The sequence below is a fragment of the Carlito syrichta genome, unplaced genomic scaffold (assembly GCF_000164805.1).
Source record: "Carlito syrichta isolate Samal-C Ts95f unplaced genomic scaffold, Tarsius_syrichta-2.0.1 Scaffold308079, whole genome shotgun sequence".
Taxonomy (NCBI): domain Eukaryota; kingdom Metazoa; phylum Chordata; class Mammalia; order Primates; family Tarsiidae; genus Carlito; species Carlito syrichta.
In genome coordinates this window covers 514,480-535,639 of record NW_007252175.1, presented here as the reverse complement: position 1 = coordinate 535,639, position 21,160 = coordinate 514,480, and the positions used below count along the sequence as shown (strand labels likewise).

Sequence of the window (21,160 nt, the reverse complement as noted above, 5' to 3'; positions counted from 1 at the left end):
GATGTCCAGTCCATGAAACAAATGACAAGGAAATCCTAGATTTAGAGACCAAATAAATCAAACAAGAAAACAAACTAAACCCACATACATAATAAAGAAAATGATAATTAAGCCATATTCTTTGTTGTTCTGAAATCAGTACAGAAAAATGAATGGCTAATTTGTTGGTTTGTTTACGCCATTTTGTTTTTCCTTCTGGGAATACATTTTAACTTCATTCTCTTTTGGGTCATTGACATTCTTAGAGGCAAAGAAATCCAAGACACAATTCTTCCTCAATTACTAGTAAATTCAAGTTTATTACTGTTTTGTTAAAAAAAAAAAAAAAAATATATATATATATATATATATATATATATTTCTATATATATATATATAGAAAGAAAGAAAAAGAAAAAAAGTTCATGGAATTGGTTGATGATGAGATCAGTTATTTGACCATAAATGAACTGTGAAAGTGAACAGCACCAATCACTGCATGTTTAATACTTTTGAAACTAGTTGCAATTAATTGCCTTTGGTTTAGACTCCACTGGAAGGGGCTGCAGGATGGCAAAATGAGAGGTTTATTTAGCGTCTGGGAGAAGCTTATAAAAGAGCTTAAGTCCTCATCCCTTCTAACATCTTAACAGCTGTGCAGTTTCTTACAAAATATGTTTTATCGTTTCAAGAAATGCTGTTAACCTCGCAGTTTTAAAACTGAATGAACAAGGCCTCTTGGACAAATTGAAAAACAAATGGTGGTACGACAAAGGAGAATGTGGCAGCGGGGGAGGTGACTCCAAGGTTAGCCTCAATGTCACCAAAAGCGGGTAAACAGTATGTAAAAGTAATCGGTGCATCTGCTGGGAGACCCACGGTTTGGACCTACTCATGCCAGTCAAATTGCCAACCAAGTCACTTCACAAACTTAAGTCTGCAATTACTGTCAACACAAAAATATTTGCAACCGTTATCAATCTGGTGGCACACTAACAGACCAAAGGAAAATAGTCACTGAAAATCTCTGGCTTTGCCGAGGCTGTGGATCAGACATGACAGTCTTATGAATCTCTATCTGGAAAAGCAGAAAGGGATCTAAGTTTCTGAAAGAGAAATTTAGTGAAAAAAGATGTGAGAACAGGAGAGAAAATCGGTCTCGTTTTCTTCATCATTGCACAGCCAAAACGTTTACCAAATCCTTTTAAGTAACGGTAACAACTGACTCCACCTAGGCCTGCCTAGAGTACCTATCAAAAAGTTTGCACCATCTAAAAATCCCAGGCTTCCTTTAAATAACAAATCAAAGACAGTGGTATGAACTAGACATTTTTGCCTTCTATAAATGGATCAAATTGCAAAATGATCAGGCAACAAAGGCAAGACCAATTCGACTTTGTCTTCACTCATTTAGATCATAGTTCCAGCTTCATAAAACAATGGATTTTTAAAATTTCTAAGCAGTGTCTAAAGACAGAAAGGTAGGCAAATAATAGAATATCCTAACTAGTGTCCCAGAATCCTTCTTCATTGTATCAGAGTTTATAAATGTAAAGAAATCAATTCGCCCATGGGAAAGTTCTAATGACCTTCAATTGGTATATGAGAATAATGAAAATTTTGAAGTGCGCACTCTTGTCTTTGTTTTAAAATCTAGAATATTGTCCAAAACAGGAAATCCTGAGTACCTTCAGATTCTTGATTGGGCTATAAATTATCAACACACAGAACCAGAATGATGCTCTGTTTTCAGGGACTACCTGCTGGAATGGTCACCATTACCTCCCCCCCATCCTGATCTAAAGAACTTTTCAAATTGCACTCCCTTGTATAGTCTCCTCTAATAACCAGCCTTATTGCAGAAGGTGGAAGGATAAATTTTGCCTCCATTGCAGGCACCATCTTAAGGAATAGTAACTCATTTTACATTTTATAGCCCCACCTTGTCTGAAATTGTCTGCTAGTTCCCACCTTGTCTGAAATTGTCTGCTAGTTCCCTTAAGCATACATATATATCTCAGTATATATCATTATATATGGAATATTATATATATGGCATATAGAGAGAGGTACAGAGAAAATTATTCAAGTTTACACTAATAGTTCAACAAAATTATTCAAGTTCACACTAATAATTTAGCATTCTTTCATGCACATTAAAATTAAAGCACCAGAGAAAATAAAAACAGATATTCTATTCTATTAGAAAAGTTTTGTTTGCACTTTTTCATTTTTATTACAAATAAAAAGGAAGTACAGCACTGCTTTACGGATCAAATTTTCTATAAATATAAATCATGAAGTCCCACTTTAGTGTACATTAAATACTCTTTCTAAAGAAAAACAAGAAAGCAGAATAAATGTAAATATATTAGAAATGTCTACATAACATAAATTACTTAAATGAACTGAACAACTGAGTCAGATTTCATCAGCTTCTATCCAACACATTGTTTGGTACATAATGGACATTCAGTAAATATTTGCCATCCAGCTGGGCTTGGTGGCTCAACCTGTAATCCCGCGCCTTGGGAGGCCGAGGTGAGTGGATTGCCTGAGCCCGTGGGTTCGAGACCTGCCTGGGCAACTTGGCGAGACCTCATCTCTACAATAAATCAAAAATCAGCCGGGCGTGGTAGCGCACGCCTGTAGTTCCCACTACTTGGAAGGCTGAGACAGGAGGATCGCCGGAGTCCAGCAGGTCGAGGCTACGGTGGCCGGGAGCGGCCACTGCACTCCAGTCTGGGCGACAGAGTGAGACTCCAATTCAAAAAAAAATTGTTTTGCCATCCAAAAGAAATGTGAATCTAACCTTGCAGTTTCCAAAATCAAGCTGCTTGTTCTTAAAGTTATACAGTATGTTGCTTTCACTAAACACGAATTACAAAATTTAAAATGAACATTATTTCAAATTTTGACAAGTAGTAGAACATGTTATAAAAAATTAACATAAAATGTTCTCCCAAAATGAAATGATGCTATGTTCTATTTTTCCTCAGTAATTTTGTGTTTATACTTTTAAAAATCCAAGCAGGCTGTGCATTGGTGTGAGGTGTATCTCCCAGAGAATAGCTTGTTGCAATGGAGATGTTAATAATACCCTGCTCTGAATTGGTAATAAGAGAGGGCATTTTAAAAGGCCTGACCTAAGTTCGATCAAAGTAAATGACTCCAAGATAGCCATTTTTTCATTTTCATTTTGTACCTTCTTCAGGTGACTGAGCTTCTTTATAAACTTACGTTGCCCCTCCCATTTGGCCTGATCTTTAACCAAAGTGGTAAAACAAGGAGAAAGAGAATGGAGGAATGCAGCTGGCTATGAAGCCTTGAGCAGAGACAGATGCAACCAATTCAGTGTGGGAGGAAAAAATGCACAGAGAGCTCAGCACACGTGATGAAATTCCAACTTACCTAATTGTCAATGATGGATCTTGGTAGAAGAAAACTGACTTTCCTAACAGTGATTCATCTAATGAGGGAGGGAAGGTGGAAACTTGTACCACACTTGAAAAGATTCCCAAAAGGAGAGAGTTGACTCGCCTGTCACTCACAGGATTGTGACCGGGGGAGACATTGCCAGCCTTCCATCCAGCAGCATATTATTAAACTCCAGTTTTCACGAGGCAACAGGCCAGTACCCATGTAGAAAAGGGAATGACCACTGTCCTTTCCCTCAAGGAGCTTATGATTCAATATAACCAATAACAGAGCTATTCAGAGACTCTGTGGCTGCTTCTCTGTCACACTCCAACCCACACTGTAATCACCATTCCCTAATCACCTGACAGTTATTCCAGTGCCATAGAGTTCTGATCATGGCAGTCCTTGGCCAAGAGGCTTCATATGAAAATGTAAAAATTTCACGAAAGATCTGAAGAACAGACTCTTGCATTTTAAATAAAATAAATTAAAGTAGAAACACATGATTGGGGAGATACAAGGTTTTTCATTTGAAAATGTGATCCTCTGATAGTTTAATGCTATTGCAATGTGGTCCTTTTTTATGGTCTTAAGAAATGCAGACTCATTCTTGTGAATAAGATAACAGAGATTAGTCAAGCATGGTGGTGTACGACTGTAGTCCTGGTCCTGCCTACTTCAGGAGGCTGTGGCAGGAGGATTACTTGAGCCCAGAAATTTGAGGCTGCAGCTAGCTATGATTGCACCACTATACCCTAACATAGGTGACAGTGGGAGATTCTGTCTCTTAAAAAAAATAAAGTTCAAATACCAGAAATTCACTAATCGACAATGAACTAGTTTTAAAACATTGCTTACAATGTCTAAAACATATTTTTCACTTTCTTTATAATCTAGTATGGTTTAGTCTAAGCCCAAACCATACACAGAATTTTATGCCAGTTTTTAATATGAGTTGTTCAATCCTGATTCTAGTTAGAAATCTTGGCAATTCCTGCAACCATCAATCACCCATAGTACATAATGTTTACAAAACTATTTTTCTGATTATTTTATACTTTATTCTCTTTCTCTATATGATATATGCACATTCATGGATATGGATATTCATATAAAAATCATTCTGTAGATATGATTATCGAGTAATGTTTTCTCTAGAAATTATATTTGATCACATAATTTCTGGTATTTAATTTGGCACTTTGAAAAACACAGGCCATTCCTGATTTTAATGTATGTTATACTTACAAATGATGTCCTTCCCTCCACCACTGCCATGAAAACCAATATAAGAATAAATGAATTAGTATAGAGCATATGTATTCCTAAGTAAGAAAACGTGGAAAGGAAAAAAAATGTGTGGCAAACAAAAACTTCTAAGGGAAGCTAGTCCTTAGAGAAAGACTCTCCCAGTAATGAATTTCTTGTTCTGATCTTCTACCAGCTGACAATTAAGTGTAGTTAATAATAAATATTTTATATTCAAAATGCTAATCTAATCTTACCTCCTGAAACCAGGCCACTGGAGTGAAATAGCAGACGGGATAAAGAGGCCAGAGCAAAGAAGGAGAATGATGGGGTAGAAAGAACCTTAAGAAGGGAGAGAGATAAGCCAAAGGCAGTCTTCATCGAATCCACAATTTTGCATTCAACTGTCCCTTCTAGAAGACACTTAAAGGAGACGCAGCTTTCATTTTCCTTCTTTTTCTGGCACCAAGTCCTTCTCCTCCCAGCCCACCCCATTCAAGAACTGCAATATAGGCTAATATAATTTACCTGCACATGTTAAGAAGGCTTAAGGGGAGCTAACCCAGGGACCCAAAAACCCTCAGAGTAGCCATTCAATGAAAAATCTTGCTCTGGTTTCAAAATAATTTAAACATTGCTACTTTCTAGAGCACCTGCTCTGGAAAATACTGTTTCACAAAGATAGATAAGATGTGACTTCTGCTCTCAAGGGGTTCACAGTGCAAAAATCAACCCCCACGTGTGGTTTTGTGACAATCACTTTATAAATGGAGGTGGGAGAGATCAGGTATAGATACTCAAACCTAGATTATCTGCAACTAAGTGAAGCAAACACCTCAATTAACCATAATCTACCTTTCACCCCACACCCAAACACATCTTTTAGTAGGAAGTATTAAATTATGCTCAAGTCAGATTTAATTCAAGAAATATATAATATTCTAAGGTTATGACAAATGCATATATGACTTATTAAATGGAACAATTAACCCATGCCATAGTAAGATATTTTAACGCTGGTACAAGATTTAAATTGTATTCACAAACCACATAAACAAAAAGAAAAACTCTTATTTCAGAATTTTTTCCAAAACTAATAGTACAAAAAATAGGTTTTAGTTTAACCAGAAACCTCATTGTCTGAGTCTTCTGTTATACATACTTTTAACTGCACAAGCCATGAAGTCAGACTATTGCAAAAATGCTGCTTAAGTTATTGCCTAGTTATGCAGGTAGATGTGTGAAGCTCTCTGTGCCTTGATTTCCTTGTTTATAAAATGTGCATGATAATAGTAAACATGTACAATGCTTTAACAGTGCTCAAAGTTAGCTATCATTATCACCATTGCCATTAATGCATTTCCTAGTCGTGTAGATAGGTCTATGAAATGAATCCCCTCCTGAACAAATAAATGCATGCCATATTGTTCCACTCACCACTTTCTAGAAGTGAGGTATTAGGCAACACAGCCAGACAACATGACTGCGTCAGCCTTAGACATGTCCAAAGGAATGCAACAAGTCTGTTTTTGATTGTTTCTAAAAGCAAAAGGAAATTCTAAAACACCAACCAACCACAAAAACAATGACAAAAGATCCTTGGAGTTGCTGGTTCCCATCCCTCTAATGACAATGACCTCAAAGCTGTCTTTTATTTGTTGGTAAGAATTTGGGGAATATATTATAGTCACTCCAACTTGTCCTTGAAGTATATTAACACGATAGACGCAAGATAGATGAAAATTGCTTCTGATGGTATTATTTAAAGGATTCAGAAGGAAAATATCAGCATGGACGTATAACTTAATACGATTTACATACTTGTCTTATGAGGACACTCCTCTATATAAGGTGGTCCTATGTGACACTGTTTCACTAGGCCTTGAATGAAAGCAGATAAAGGAGTCCATTTAATGATAGATCCTGGAGGCATACTTGTATAGCATAAAGTCAGATCCCATGCACTGAATAAAAGGCATGCAAGAAATTAAATCAGTCCTATCCAGTTTTTATTTGTCTGTCTGTCAACCTGCAGCCACTTCCTTAATTTTGAAAGAAAAAAAAAAAAGAAGAAAAAGCAGCTTCTGGATTTCGAATGACCTCCATATTCATGTGGGGAAAATTTTAAGTGTTCGAGAAACCCAACCAAGGCCAATAGTTTTGGGTTCACAGTAATTGCATACATCTTATTTAAAAATTCTCCCTAGCAGTATGCGCCTGTTACCTAAAGCGATGGAGCAGGCCCCAGTTTTATGTCTTAGTCTAAACCTGGGTCTTCGGTACGAGACATAGCACCTACTGTGGCCTCTGCTCTGTCACTTTGCCATGCGATTCTAATGTAGTTTGACTTGAATAACATAAAATAACATATATAATGTTATTTATGTTATTTTCCACGTGAAGAACTCCTGTAAACCTTGCCGTTTTGAAACTCAGTGAGGCAGGCGTCTTAGACAAGCTGAAAAACAAATGGTGGTACGATAAAGGTGAATGTGGACCCAAGGACTCTGGAAGCAAGGTCAGTCGCTGCAGTTCGGGGCCTCCTCTTGTGTTCACAAAGCAGTAAACGGGAGCAATTGTCAAAAATCACATGGAAACCATAAAAACCGAGCATTTCTCTGTACACTCAGCCACTGCCTAAATTAAAAGCTAACGTCATAAATCTCAGCCGCAGGGACTGTCTTTCCAGGAAATTGCAGACTGCTCCCCAATTTTAAGGCTTTTAAATAAACCTAAATTAACTGCCAAAATCTGTAAAATAATAAAATTCCTTATATTAGCCTGAAACTTACGTACCACTGATTTTAAAAAATAGTGTTTTTTGGTTAGGGTTTCATTTGTTTGTTTCGGAGGCAAAGACCATGAAATCGTTTTTCAAGAATTGATGAATTCTCGAAACAGGAAGGGGGACATTGACCAGTGGTGATCCAGAAAAAAAGGAGATTCTAAATAGTAAAATAATGCTTATTCAGATGCTGTCTTTTGTCACCATATTGCCAAGCATTCCACTTTAGTTTGAAGAGGCTCTGTTCTGTTTTTGAGCTGACAGATAAACAGACTGAATCTTTCAATTCTATTTCCCCCATTGAAATAATTCTAATGAGTCAATGTTTAGAAATGATATCCTCAAGTTCTAAGATCTCTTCATCATAAGTTCTTTTTTAAAACAATGCAGGAACCTATAGGCATAATTCTGTTGAGTGCAAATGAATGTTGTGTAAAAAGTTACATTTGTTTTCTAAAAAATAATAATAACAAGTTTATCAGTGAATCTAAATACCTTCACAAATTCTTTTCTTTTTTTAAAGTAAATATGCCTGAAAGTCATCGTTGAACATTCTTGGAATGCTTTTTTATTTTTTTCTGAATCTTCAAGAAAGAAAACAAATTATTGATTATTCCAAAATGTTACACAAGTGATTGTTTTAAATAGGAGAGTTTCAATGAATTTGAGAAAGAGACAAAGCAAGGTTATTGGATTCCTTTTCAGGCCTTCTTCCTATATTATACTCACTTCTGTCTGCCTCTGAACCAGAGTGGAATGAAACAAGCTTGGCCAGATAATGAAATAGTTATCTACAGTTCTGATGTAAAGTCAGAGAAGCATAAATACTTAATGAGTGACTATTTTAAAAATAAAGTTACCCTAAAATATTTGGCCCAGTAAGGTGATGTCATGACTTCATTGACATTGTATATAGTGCATCTTTTGAATTAAACATTCGCCTAATAAAATTATTTAAGGGTCTGAATTGCATTTTGCATAAAACATACTGCTGAGAAGAAGAATGCCACAGGGCACTCTTCTGGCAGTCTACCAAAATGCTTCTTGAAATAAAGGTATATAGTAAACATATTTTCAGTTTATAAAAAAATTGAATTATTAAAATTTTAATATCTTCCAATCATATGGAGTTAAAATTTTAATATCTTCCAATCATTCTGGATTTATTATGAGATAATATGTATAATAAAGCTCTGTAGAATCTAAACTATTAATTTATTAAACACTTTTAAGCGAGAATGAAACTATCTTTAAATCAATAAAAATAATTATGTGTCCCAATATAAATTATTATATTAATTGACTACAATAGCTTATGCATTTTTAAAAGTTATCTTTAAAAAAGTTACCTAAGTATTATGCATATATAATTATTTCTAAATACTATATAATATGCAAAAGTGACATTTTCATAAGATTTTCCCTTATAAATATAATTGAAGGAGCAAATCTGTACCTTAGCATATTATTTGTATATATTTGGTAAAATAATGATGAAAAAGATCTGAGACTATTTGATTAAGACCCGTAGTTCCTCAAGTAGGAAATATTGAGTTCTGTTTATTCAAAAGAGATTGCAAATATTAAAAGTTAACAGAAACAAAAGCCAAAAGAGGTCCCCTTTCTTAAGTAATTTGATTTTAAAAATGTCATTTTCAAAGTCGACAATAATAAACCCACTTCTGCCACCCTATGTAAATATAAAAATGCTTATTACATATGGCTAAGTATAGTGGTTTTCATTGCACATTTAACAATGACAGAATGTTACTGATTTTATTGAATGTAAATGCATACAATGTATTGTCAATCATTGTAGTTTCACTTCTCCCAAGACCTATAAGCTTTATGCTTAAATCCATAAATCTATGTCAGTGATGTATACATAATTTCAGGTTAAATTAAGCATTTACTTTGATTGGCTTTTTGGGTTTCATGTGTTTGTTTACCTTTTGGATGTGACGTTTCCACAGTTAACTGAAGTGTCTTTATCTCCCCCAGGACAAGACGAGTGCCTTGAGCCTGAGTAATGTCGCAGGCGTCTTCTACATTCTGGTTGGCGGCTTGGGCTTGGCAATGCTGGTGGCTTTGATAGAGTTCTGTTACAAGTCCAGGGCAGAGGCGAAGAGAATGAAGGTGGCAAAGAGTGCACAGACTTTTAACCCAACTTCCTCGCAGAATACCCAGAATTTAGCAACCTATAGAGAAGGTTACAACGTATATGGAACCGAAAGTATTAAAATTTAGGGGTAGGACTTAGGGCCTACTACAGTGAGTGGGGGATGCATCCTGTGAACGCAGTGTCGTGACCTGTCTGTCCAGTGGTGGTATTGCTTGCTTCTAATTAGAGCTTTATATTTTTGAAAACCAGTGCAAACTGGTTCGGTTTTCTTTGGCTGCAGATGTACTGTTTGAAACTTTATGTTGCCAATAGATATCTGCATTGCGAAGGTCAGAAAGATAAAAAAAACAAACTAGAATTGCTCTGCAAAATGATTTAAACAGTGTATTTTATATGAAAATTGGGGGAAAAATTGGAAATTAGATCTGGGCTTCCTTGCATACAGACCAGGCAAATCTTTTCCGTAAAAATCCAATTTTAGGATAGGTGCTAACCAAATAAGCTCAAAATCTGTTTTAAATGATCAAAACCTAGACAGTTGGCTATTTTTGCTAAGGCCAATTTGTTTTCTGACAAAAAATAATACATGTAAAAGCTCTAAGGCACATAGTATGTGCTCAATGAATCTTGGCTCTTATTCTAATGTGTTTCGTATTAGCCATTGTTCTATATTTTTAAGGCATGAAACCTTACTGCTTGTTCACCTTACATTAGCCCTTCAGCCAGACCTTGAGGGAAGAGTGATTGCCAGATTTTTACTACAATTCACAATTGTTAGATGAAATTCAACTTTTATTATGCTCACGATATCACTAAAGTAAATAGGCATTTTAGGCAATACGGCAGTTTCTCCATGAAATCTGTCAGCAATATTTGAGTCCTATAGGAAGGATGCAGGAAGAGATAAAAATTGCAGTGAGTTATTATGAACTTATTTTTTATTTCAATTGCTTTTAAGCAAGTCAAAGCAACCTCACTTACATCATCTTATAGTGTCACAATAAAAAATTGCTAGCATTCAGTGAAGTACAGGAGATGGATATCATTTTTTAAAAATCTAAATGTCCACTTCTTCTTTCCTCTAATGATAGAAAGTGGTTTTACAATAAGATCTGAAAGAAGTTGTTATTACTCCTCCTAAAATTAGATCTCTAAAACCCATTTTCTAAAGTTATATTTAATAACCAACTGAATAGGCTGCTCAGTGTGATTACAATGACAAATAAGTCTTTGAACCTACAAGAGATACCCGGTGCTTGATGTACCCTGGAATCAAAAACCCAATATAATTTTAATAAGATGCACATCCGAGGTTATGCCAGGTAAACATGCTTGATTTTGATATTTATTTATATAAAAACTATTGAAGTATCTGTCAGTATCTTAAAACAAAGAACAAAAGCCATCCCTTTCTTATCAAGATCTAATTGCTTTTATCCATGATCTAGAAATCAATGACGTAGTACGACGGCACACAGATCATCCCAAAATGGTCCTTTCCTAATTTTGTGAAAAAGAATTAAGAGCTAAATCCTCAATTCACTCAGATCAAAACATCTTGCACATGGCTTCCAGTAGCAAAATAACAACCTGGGATAATGTCAAGGTGTGTTGGCCATTAAGGGAGTGCTGTCAAAATTTTAATGCTTACAGAGTGAGAGTGAGATTTTCCTGAACTGAGAAAAACTATGCTTGATCAGGTTTCAGAGCAAATTATTTGGGTTGCATTCTGAGATGATTTTGTATATCTTTGAAAGGTTTTGTTACAGGTTGATTAAAACTGACTTTTCTTTGGCATGACAAAGACACTCTGGCCATCAGCGAGGCCCAAGGGTAAAGAAGCAAAGCAAAGAAAAAGAGTATTAGAAAATTTTAGGAAAAAGGACTCATGTATGCTAGTTAATTACAAAGTTCTGGGAAGTTCTTAAAAAGAGATATAAGTTCCCCAGTTATTTATGTATAGTTTACATGTAAATTTTTTATTCAGGGTCAGAACCTGGCATTAAATTGCCCTTAGAGGGAGATTTGAACTTTTAAGAAAATAACTTTCAAATAAAAAGGAAGTATTTGGATCTATGTGACATTTTAAAAGACAATGACTTTCAGGATCAATGAAATGACCTGTGCTTGTTGAGAAAGTGTAATTTTACCCTCAAAGGAAAAATTTCATCGACCTCTATTGATTCATTGACCACAATTATGCAAATGATTGAGAATTCAGGTGATATTGTCCCAGAATCCTAAAAAACAAAACCTGAAACCTTCAATCCATTTGAATATCTGTTTTAAGTTACACAACAGCTGAATTTCAGCACACCGATGAGGAAGGTCAAATTGAAACAAATATCTAGTTAAAAGTGATCATCCCAAAGGCAACATATATGAGGGGGACTTCCAAAAAACAGAATTGATTTATAAAAACTGTGTATCTAGTCTCACAAGTTTAAACTTCAGTCACCTTCAAAGTACTCTTCATCTGATGCAATATGCCTATCAAGGTGCTTTTTCCACTGCTGAAAACAATTTATGAACTCACCAATTTTAATGCTTTTTCATCCTTCTGCTATTTTTTGTCTTACCTCTTCCACATTGGCAGAATGCTTTCCTTTGAGGACTTTTTTTATTCTGAGAAACAAACAAAAAGTCTCTCGGAAAGAGATTGGGTTAATAGGGAGGGCGGATGGGGGTCATGAATTTTGGTCAAAAACTGTCAGAGCGTGGTGTGGGCAGGTTGTTTATGTAAATCATCTATCATGAAATGGGCAAGCTCATTGAAAGAATTTACCCCTCAAAAAAAAAAAAAAATTCACTGAAGGTGAACGTAGCCTCTCACCACTACACTAGCTGGTACACTGGTGTCAATGGATTCCTAGAACACATACCTAGCAAGGGAAGCCTGTACTTCAAGGGAACCGCCCTCCAAAAGATAATTCTGGTTTTTTGGGGTCTCCTCTCATACACAAACCCAAAACATGGGCACTCTAATGTTGAGTATGAAAATATTTGTCTCTAATAACATAATCTCTCAAGAGTCTCCTTCAAAGAGCAAGACTCTTGCAACCATATCAACCTTTTAGTCCCCCAGTGGGACTCTTAGGAAAGAAGTTCTTGATAAGGAATTCTTTCAAATGTTTGAATTGAATTGAATGGTTTCAATTTGACCTTCCTCATCGGTGTGCTGAAATTCAGCTGTTGTGTAACTTAAAACAGTGTGCAATGTACTCATTTAGAATGTTTTAAGCTACAATTTACATACAGTACAATTCACCTTTTTTGGTGTGCATTCTGCAGGTTTTGATAAGGCTTTATTTGGAATTTTATACCATCATTTTTATTTATAAACTAGAAAAAAGATAATATTTACACATGTGGACATTCTTACATTCAACAAACATTTACTGAGTGCCTACTATGTACCAAATAAAAGTCAGAAAAACTTTGATTTCAAGAGATTGATAGAAGATAATCAAGTAGAAATGTTTTCCCCTAAAATCCTCGTTATATTTTCATGATTTTTAAACATAAAAGCCAAGAATATTTCTGTAAAAACTGATCCTTGAACTCTGAATATGACAATAAGTACTGATTTTTGAGACTTCACTAAAAACAAAACTATGAGATTCACCTTGGTTTTGCCATACATATGTCATTCCTGGCAATTTGACTTCAATTTTCTGAAGTTAACAGGGTAGCTGATCTCTCAACATTTTTACTCTAACAGTGTTTAATCCAGTCATTAATTTAATTATTTATAAATAATTATTCTAATAGTTAAGATTAAAATAATTGATTTTTAACCATTTTTACCCTAACAGTTTTTCATCCAGTTGTGAATTTTATTATTTATATATAATTATTCTAATATTTAAGTTCCGGGGCAGAATAAATTCAGTGATGAAATCTCCTAAAGGACTTGATCATCTTAAATTCCCAACAGGGAATTAAGACACATTATGAGTTGTGAGAGAATTATGAACTAAGTCAAAATACACTTAGGGAAGCTCTCCTTTACTTTATTTTCCTCTTGAGCTAACATTAGAATTCAGCTCCTAGAAAGCGTGTAAAGGAAACGAATGAACGGTCAACAGATTCACATAATAATACTGTTTGTTTCTTTTCTATGTAATATTATCTGCTATCTAATGTGACAAGGAACAGGAATTTAATGAGAATTTCAGAGACCTGACCCCGTAATCTCAATATGGAAAGTTCCTTGGTGATGACCTTTCAGTCGGCTTTGAAACACGCCCACTTTCATTGCAGTTCTTAAAATATGAACCATAGCTTCCACGATAGGCATAAGTCAACTAACTATATGTCACTAACTGTGTTGTTCTGGGTCATGTCTATAACCGGTGTGAATGAATGAAAGTGTCTGGGGGAGGGTCTGTGTTATGAAAACAGGAAGACAGATGGAGTTTGTTTAGGCAGTTTATCACAGTTGCAAGTGTCTAATCCTTGCACTGTATAGAAAGCATTTCCAAATAACAAGAAACAGGATTTAAAGAATTTTGTCAAACATGCAGGAGCTTGTAAGCTCGTCCAGAAGTGCCATAGTGCAGCAAGTTAAAAGGTGCTTCCCTCCCCAATTCGCTAAACATCAACGGACTCTTATGAGTTAGAATTATTTCTTGAACGGGTTAGGACCACAAACTCTAGCCTGATGCATTCCTCAGTGTAGCTGAGATTTCCTTGCCCTCTCAGAAGTTTTGATATGACCAGAAAGTATATATACATATATACACATATGGAAAAAAAAAAAAATGCAGATGTCTACTTATGGATATTTCGGTGTTTGTGGTGTCCTGCGGTGTCGAAGAAAGCAGAAATATGGTAACACTCCGTCTCCCTTCTGTTTCCTTTCCACGCAACCCAGCTGACCTTTTCTGAAGCCATAAGAAACAAAGCCAGGTTATCCATCACGGGGAGCGTGGGAGAGAACGGCCGCGTCTTGACGCCCGACTGCCCCAAGGCTGTCCACGCGGGAACTGCCATCAGACAAAGTTCAGGATTGGCTGTCATTGCATCGGACCTGCCGTGAAAACCAAAAAAATAATCGAGTGCCTTAATCAAACTGTGTTGGGGACGGATGGGGACGCGCGCGCGCGCGCACGCGGGTCTTGGCTGAACCCACCCTTGGGCTGAGCGCGGGGAGTCCCACCTGAGGCCCGGCCCGACATCTCAGCAGCAGCAACGCGTGCATGAGCTCAGCTCGGAAACCCAAACTCAGATTTTATATCAGGAAAACTCACACGTTAGGGGTTTTTTGTTGGTGGTGGTGGTGGTGTTGGTTTGTTTGGCTTTTCCTGTCTGTTTGTTTGTTTGTTTCGGGGAGTGGGCGGGGGGCGGGGAGCTGGGATGGATGTATTAACAGCAACCAATTTCGCTCGAGTGGACTCAAAAACTAATCGGACTTGCGAGCTAGCGCATCCAACTGTGAATTTCTTGCTCGGAAAGGCCTTGGTCTTCACCGAGAGAGGATAAGATCGTTGCAGAGGTCGAGGCACGTGCTAACCTGTGTCTCCAACACCCACGTAGACAATGGAAGAATATCCAGCTGAGAAAACGTCACTAAACTGTGAGAAGAAAAGAATACACAAACATGTAAATCCTGTGGGGGGAAAAAAATTTAAAGGAAGTATTTACACTTACTTTGGAGAAAACAAATACTGAAACATGCTTGCTTTTTAACCGACGTAAATTCAGTAGAGGACAACACAATTCTTTTTTCTAACCATCTTAGGGAACAATACATTGCAATAATTGATATAAATGCCATCACTGTAATAAACTTTAGAAATTTTTTTTTTATAAAAGTTGTTGGTCATCTTCTTGTTTCCTGTAATCTTCACTCTGTCACACGAGACGGTTCACAGATTGCATTTGTCTCACTACCAGGAGGGAAAACAAAAGGAAGAAAATGTTAACGTTAAATCATCGGTCTGCAATGTAGACTCAAAAGAGACTACGGGTCACTCACGTTATCGATATTATTTATAATCTTGTTCTGTGTACAAAATTGTGGTTTTTGTACCCACCAAAAAAAAAAAAAAAAAAAAAGAATAAAACAACAGATGTTCTTACAATATCTACAGAGCTTAAAAGTTTTTTTTCCTCATAATTATAAAAGTTATTTGAGAAACTATGAGTCTATACAAGGGATTATAAAAGTCGAGTGGTGGGCCATATTGGAAATTGTAGCTAGCCCTTATTAATTTTGCATACCGAGCTACCCCTTTTTTTCAGATCTTTGACTTGTTAGCAAATTAAACTGTCAAAGATAGAGTCTTTGAGTTGGGGAATGAATCATTGTCCTAACAGCAACATACCCTGTAATTGTGTGTTGAAATTTTACTTGACTGTATTTTGCTGCATAAAATTATGTGTGTCTCTTAGGCATCTCCCCTCATTCCTCTTGTTCCATTTAAGTCGTTTGAAGGCACTTATAATCACTTGAAATAGACAGCAAATGAAGAATTCGTCCTTGTTTTCAACTGGAAATTTCAAAGAAAATTATATCCATGTTTATTTATAAGAATTATCGTAGGTATGGATTAAACTCACATAGTTCAGTGGTTCATTGAAATAACAAATAAGTACTCTAATACAGATAAAAATCACTTAGCTAGGGATCTTGGCAGAAAGCACAAGTTGGTTGATTTCAAATGTCTGGACTTGAAATGTTAGTTGAGTTTTAATAGGCAGAGAAGGTGTTAAGAAGCCCTGTGGGTATGCAGTGGCCCAAAGCCATGCATATCAATGGCTTCTTTAAGGAATGTATACAATTAGATAGACTGGTGAAAGCACAGGGTGTGATATTATGGAAGATAAAGTTGGAAGAGGTGAAGGATGGATCTCCTTCCCTCGACTCTCAAGATCCCATTTCCTGCTTAATCTCTGCTGCAGCAAGAGCAATCTTAAAAAGTATAAACCACACACACACACACACACACACACACACACACACGACATCACACACACACACACACGTGTGTGCACACAGTTCCCTCAGGAAAAAGCCCAAGCTCTTGAGCAGGGGAAATGAGTTTCTTCACAACCTGGCCCTTGCTTATCTCTTCTAGGATTCATCTCACTCCTCACTCCTATCCAATTTCTCCCACCAGCCAGTTAACCTCTAAAGCAGCACATGGTACATTGCATATACCTGTGTTCTCAGTCAATCACTTCCCTGTCTCTTCTTTACCTGGCAAACTTGTACTCATCCTTCCACCAAAATCAAATTGTACTTGCCCTGAAAAGATTCCATGTCTGTCCACCAGCCCTTCCTTGCCTATGAGACTGAGTTAGGTGCCCTTCTTAAGGTCTTTTCCCCATCACAGCACTTACCATCCTGCATTGTAATTGCCTGTGTACTTGTCTGTATAACTACTAGACTGTAAGCTCCTTGAGGGCAGGGACTGTGTGTATCTTTTTCACAGTTGTATCCCCAGCACCCAGCACAGTGCCTGGCATATTGTAGGTGCTTAATAAATATTTGTTGAATGAATGAATGAGTGAATTGAATTGAATTAATTTAATTCAGTGAAAGCGGAAAGACATCTTTCCTTATTAAAAGTCGTTAAAGTATGTGTCAAGTAGATGTGGTTCCCTGACTTAGCGATAGTCTGACTTATTATTATTCTACTTTACAATGATGTGAAAGTGATACACATTAAGTACAGTACTCAATAAGTTACATGAAATATTCAGCACTTTGTTATAAAGTAGCCTTTTTTAAAAATTATTTTGTCCCCACTGTAGGCTAATATACTTGTTCTGAACATGTTTAAGGGAGGTTAGGCTAAGCCGTGATGTTCAGTCGGTTAGATGTAGTAAATGAATTTTCAACTTACACTATTTTCAACTTAAGATGGATTTAATAGGGCTTACCCTCGTTGTAAGTTGAGAAGCATCTGTATGTGGTGAGTCAAATTGAAGACTGAAGGTTGGCTGATTCCATGACATTGTCTACGTCACTGGAAACTGTGGCTAAAAAAAAGCAAAAAAAAAAGATTATCTGATAAGTTTTCTGATTAAACATGACTGTATTTCATGTAATTGTACCTCACTATGGAATAACTTGTTTGGCTAGAGCGTTTTTGGTAAGAAAACTAAGGTATCTTTCATTTAATGTTCCAAGTGGATTTGTGATATAAAGTTGGAAAGTTACATTCCTTATAGTAAGGAATAATTTTACCAAAAGCAACATTTTAAGCTTGGCATCAGTGAAAGGGGATATTTCTCTGGATTCCTGTCTGATGACATGTCGTAAAATTGTGAAATGTGGTTTTAAAACATCTATGTTTAAGTTAAAAACATTTACATTAAAACATTTGGTTTCTCAAAGTAAAGATCTCAGTTGCCAAATGAGATAACCATCTAGTGATCCTGAATGTATCAGACAAAGTCAACAATGAAGTTACATCAGCTAGTTAAAACATATACAATGACCACATCTGAAAGATCTAAAGAGCCCTCAAGAGAAAGCACTTTGCTACACGCAGTTCAGTAACTGCTCAATGAAAACACACTTGCTTCAGGCACTGCATGTTAGTTAGTTGCAAGCTCCCTGGTCTCCCCACCTGTAGACTATCAGTGCATTCTATATTTCCCTAAGGAATAGCACATAGTAGATTGTTCTGTATGCATTTGTCAATGCATAAACAGCTTCATATATTAAGTCAGTACACGTGAAAAAAAAATTTAGATAATTTCCCCAGAAAACAGAATGTTATAATTTGCAGCATCAGCGAAGTGTTAATAAGAATAAGAACTAAATGAAAAGTGACATACCAGAGAGCTTATGAAAAGACAGAATAAAATTGGGCAGATTCACCGGCCATATATTTATAAATATGAGGCTACATAGAGTGTGGGCCTTTTCAAACACATTCATAAGAGGGTTTTCATTTCACATACTTCAAGAGGCTAAAGTACTTAGACTTATAAAACCAAATGAAGAGGCAATGGTGGCACATTAAATTTTTTATTTTTTATTTTTTTGAGTTGGAGTCTCACTCTGTCACTCAGACTGGAGTGCAGTGGCCGCTCCTGGTCACTGCAGCCTCGACCTGCTGGGCTCCGGCAATCCTTCTGCCTCAGCCTTCCAAGAAGCTGGAACTACAGGCACGCGCTACCACGCCCGGCTAATTTTTGATTTATTGTAGAGATGAGGTCTCTCCAAGTTGCCCAGGCAGGTCCCAAACCCGCGGGCTCAGGCAATCCACTCACCTCAGCCTCCCAAAGCGCAGGATTACAGGCTGAGCCACCGAGCCCGGCTTATTAAATATTTTCTAAGTAGCTAGTAGTAGTAGTCTTAACAAAAGAGAACTTTCCTTCTCTAAGAAAATATTTGGATAAATTATAAAGACCAAGAAATGAGAATTGGAAATTGCATCTCAAATAACAACAGAAAACTAAATTTATTTCCATAAAATGAGAAAAACGTATTTGTTTGTTTATCTTGCTTTGATTTTATTTTCTTTGGTTGAAGGGATAGACAAAGGAAAGAAAAAATAAAAGAAAAAAGAAGAGACATTAAGAAAGCAGAAAATTAGGTAAAATGCCATTAGGATTTCCAGATGGCCGAAAGGACTCACAGAACAGAAATGTTTGGCATACGGTTTTTACAGTGTTAGGTGTGTAATGTTTGACATATTATTCTTTCCATAACCTGCATACCTCCAGTTTAAATTATCCTACATGCCACAAACTGGTATTGGCGTTTGCTTTGAAGAAGAGGATCAAGAAGAGTCCCCTAATTCAGTTGATGCTAGGTCAGAAATAATCCTAATAACATGGCTCCTTTCCACAGAAGTATGCAGAAATCTAGTTTGGAAATTGTTCTTCTACATGGCAAAGAACAAGGTTTGTTCAATATTTTTTCTGGATCTTAAGAAGATGGGTAGGTGGAGCAATCTTCCAGACTGCACAAATAATACCTGTTTTTTATTTTATTTTAAAGATATGGGGTACAATTCAGGGTTAGGTATACAAATGTTCATTATGCAGGTACTCTTGTTGATAGAAGTGTGGCCTCTCTCTCCCCTGGCAGATTCCCATTACTGCCAATCCCACCACCAACCTCTCCCACCCCCACCCCGGGCAGTTTCCCACTACTGCCAACCCTTTTTATAATAATAATAATAATGTGTGTTTTTTAAGTACCTGTGCTGACTAGAAAGTGTCATGAACAACAGAGTAAGCATAAAACACAGAGATCATTAAAGAAATATTGTTAAATTACAACGCTTAGTACATGGCTTGAGCAAAGGGGTGTTTTAGGCGGCTGGTAATCCTGTAGTCCCAAATACAAAGAAAGCCTGCTTTCGCAGCAGAGTATTATCATTGTACATTTCTCTGACACACAAGTTCTAAACATTTAATACTGGCTTAAGACTGTGTCTGTAGAGAGTTATTTGTGAAGTTGGGTACATCTATAATCATAGGCTATCAATGGGTCAATAAATGATTGAATGAACTGTTTAAACAAATAAAGAAATGAATGAGTAAAGGTCCTCTAAAAAAATTGTGATCAATGACTTTTACATAAACATTTTCTGCCAGCTCCTGGGAGCTGATTTCTCAGCATAAATATGAGTTCTTTCAACATTTTTTAACAAAGAAAGAATTTGGAACAATGTAGTGCATAGCTGGCTCCATATAGAGATTTACCTAATCTTTTGGTTACTGAAAAATAACAATACCTCAGACATCTAGAACACAGGCAATAATTAATCCCGTTTACCTGAAATTTGCTCAGAACCATACCTCCAACCAGTATTGTTTTTAAATCTAAACCCCTTCAAAGTCGCCAGCATCTGTAAGCTTCCAAGACCACCACTGAGTAGATGACTTCAGACTCATTGGGAACAGCACAGGAACCGGTGACACATTAACTTACATTTTACTTGACACCCTGAGACTCAACACGGTAGATCTATACCCATGTCATCCTTGATCACAGGCTCGCATCAAAATCATCCCAATAATCTCTGTGCATTATGTCCACATTCTCCTCCCCAAACTCTTCAGCACGTCTCTTCCTTCTCCCCATTCACTTTCCCTCTACTCCCCTATTCCCCTGACCTTGCCACCATTCTCCCTAGTGCCCTCAGTACAAAGTAAGGAACCTTCCAACATCCTCAAACACTTCCCAGAGCAATGTCCAATCTCCAAATAACATCACTCCAGGTACCATAAGCCTAGGAGGAAAAGGAACGGCAGTCTTTGCCATTACACCCATGGATAAAACTCCTTCTTTCTGAATGTTTCCGCCACAAAAAGGGATCAATAATGTATACGCTCATTACTTTGATCTGATCACTATACATTACATGTATCAAACATCACTATGTACCCCACGAACATGTACAATTATTATCTGCCAATCAAAAAATAAAATAAAAGAAATGACAACAGGAAAAAACATCCTCTTCATCTAACCATACTGCCAGAATTCACTGCCTACGTATGCATTTTGTCAGCTGACTTTTCTGACATTGTCCACGTTCAACAACAACTTTGGCATTTGGTTTACCATCCTTAACAATGTCAAGATAAGTACAGATGCTTTCATTTAACTCCTATTCTTGCAATTCCTTGAT

At 36.6% G+C, this 21,160-nt stretch overlaps 1 protein-coding gene across 3 annotated transcripts in view; it reads left to right on the top strand.

The window, feature by feature from the left end:
• The window catches only part of GRIA4 (glutamate ionotropic receptor AMPA type subunit 4), a 360,991-nt gene extending 346,184 nt beyond the window's left edge, over window positions 1-14,807 (top strand). The window contains exons 14-16 of one of the 3 annotated variants that reach the window (XM_008064832.2): window positions 7,051-7,165; window positions 9,434-9,568; window positions 14,431-14,807. In XM_008064832.2, coding sequence (XP_008063023.1) covers window positions 7,051-7,165; window positions 9,434-9,568; window positions 14,431-14,595 — 415 coding nt within the window. In that variant the 3' untranslated portion in view covers window positions 14,596-14,807. Of the gene's footprint in view, window positions 1-671; window positions 787-7,050; window positions 7,166-9,433; window positions 9,682-14,430 lie in introns of all 3 variants that reach the window. The other 2 variants (XM_008064829.2, XM_008064830.2) reach the window with 2 other exon arrangements.
• Window positions 14,808-21,160: the final 6,353 nt, after the last annotated feature.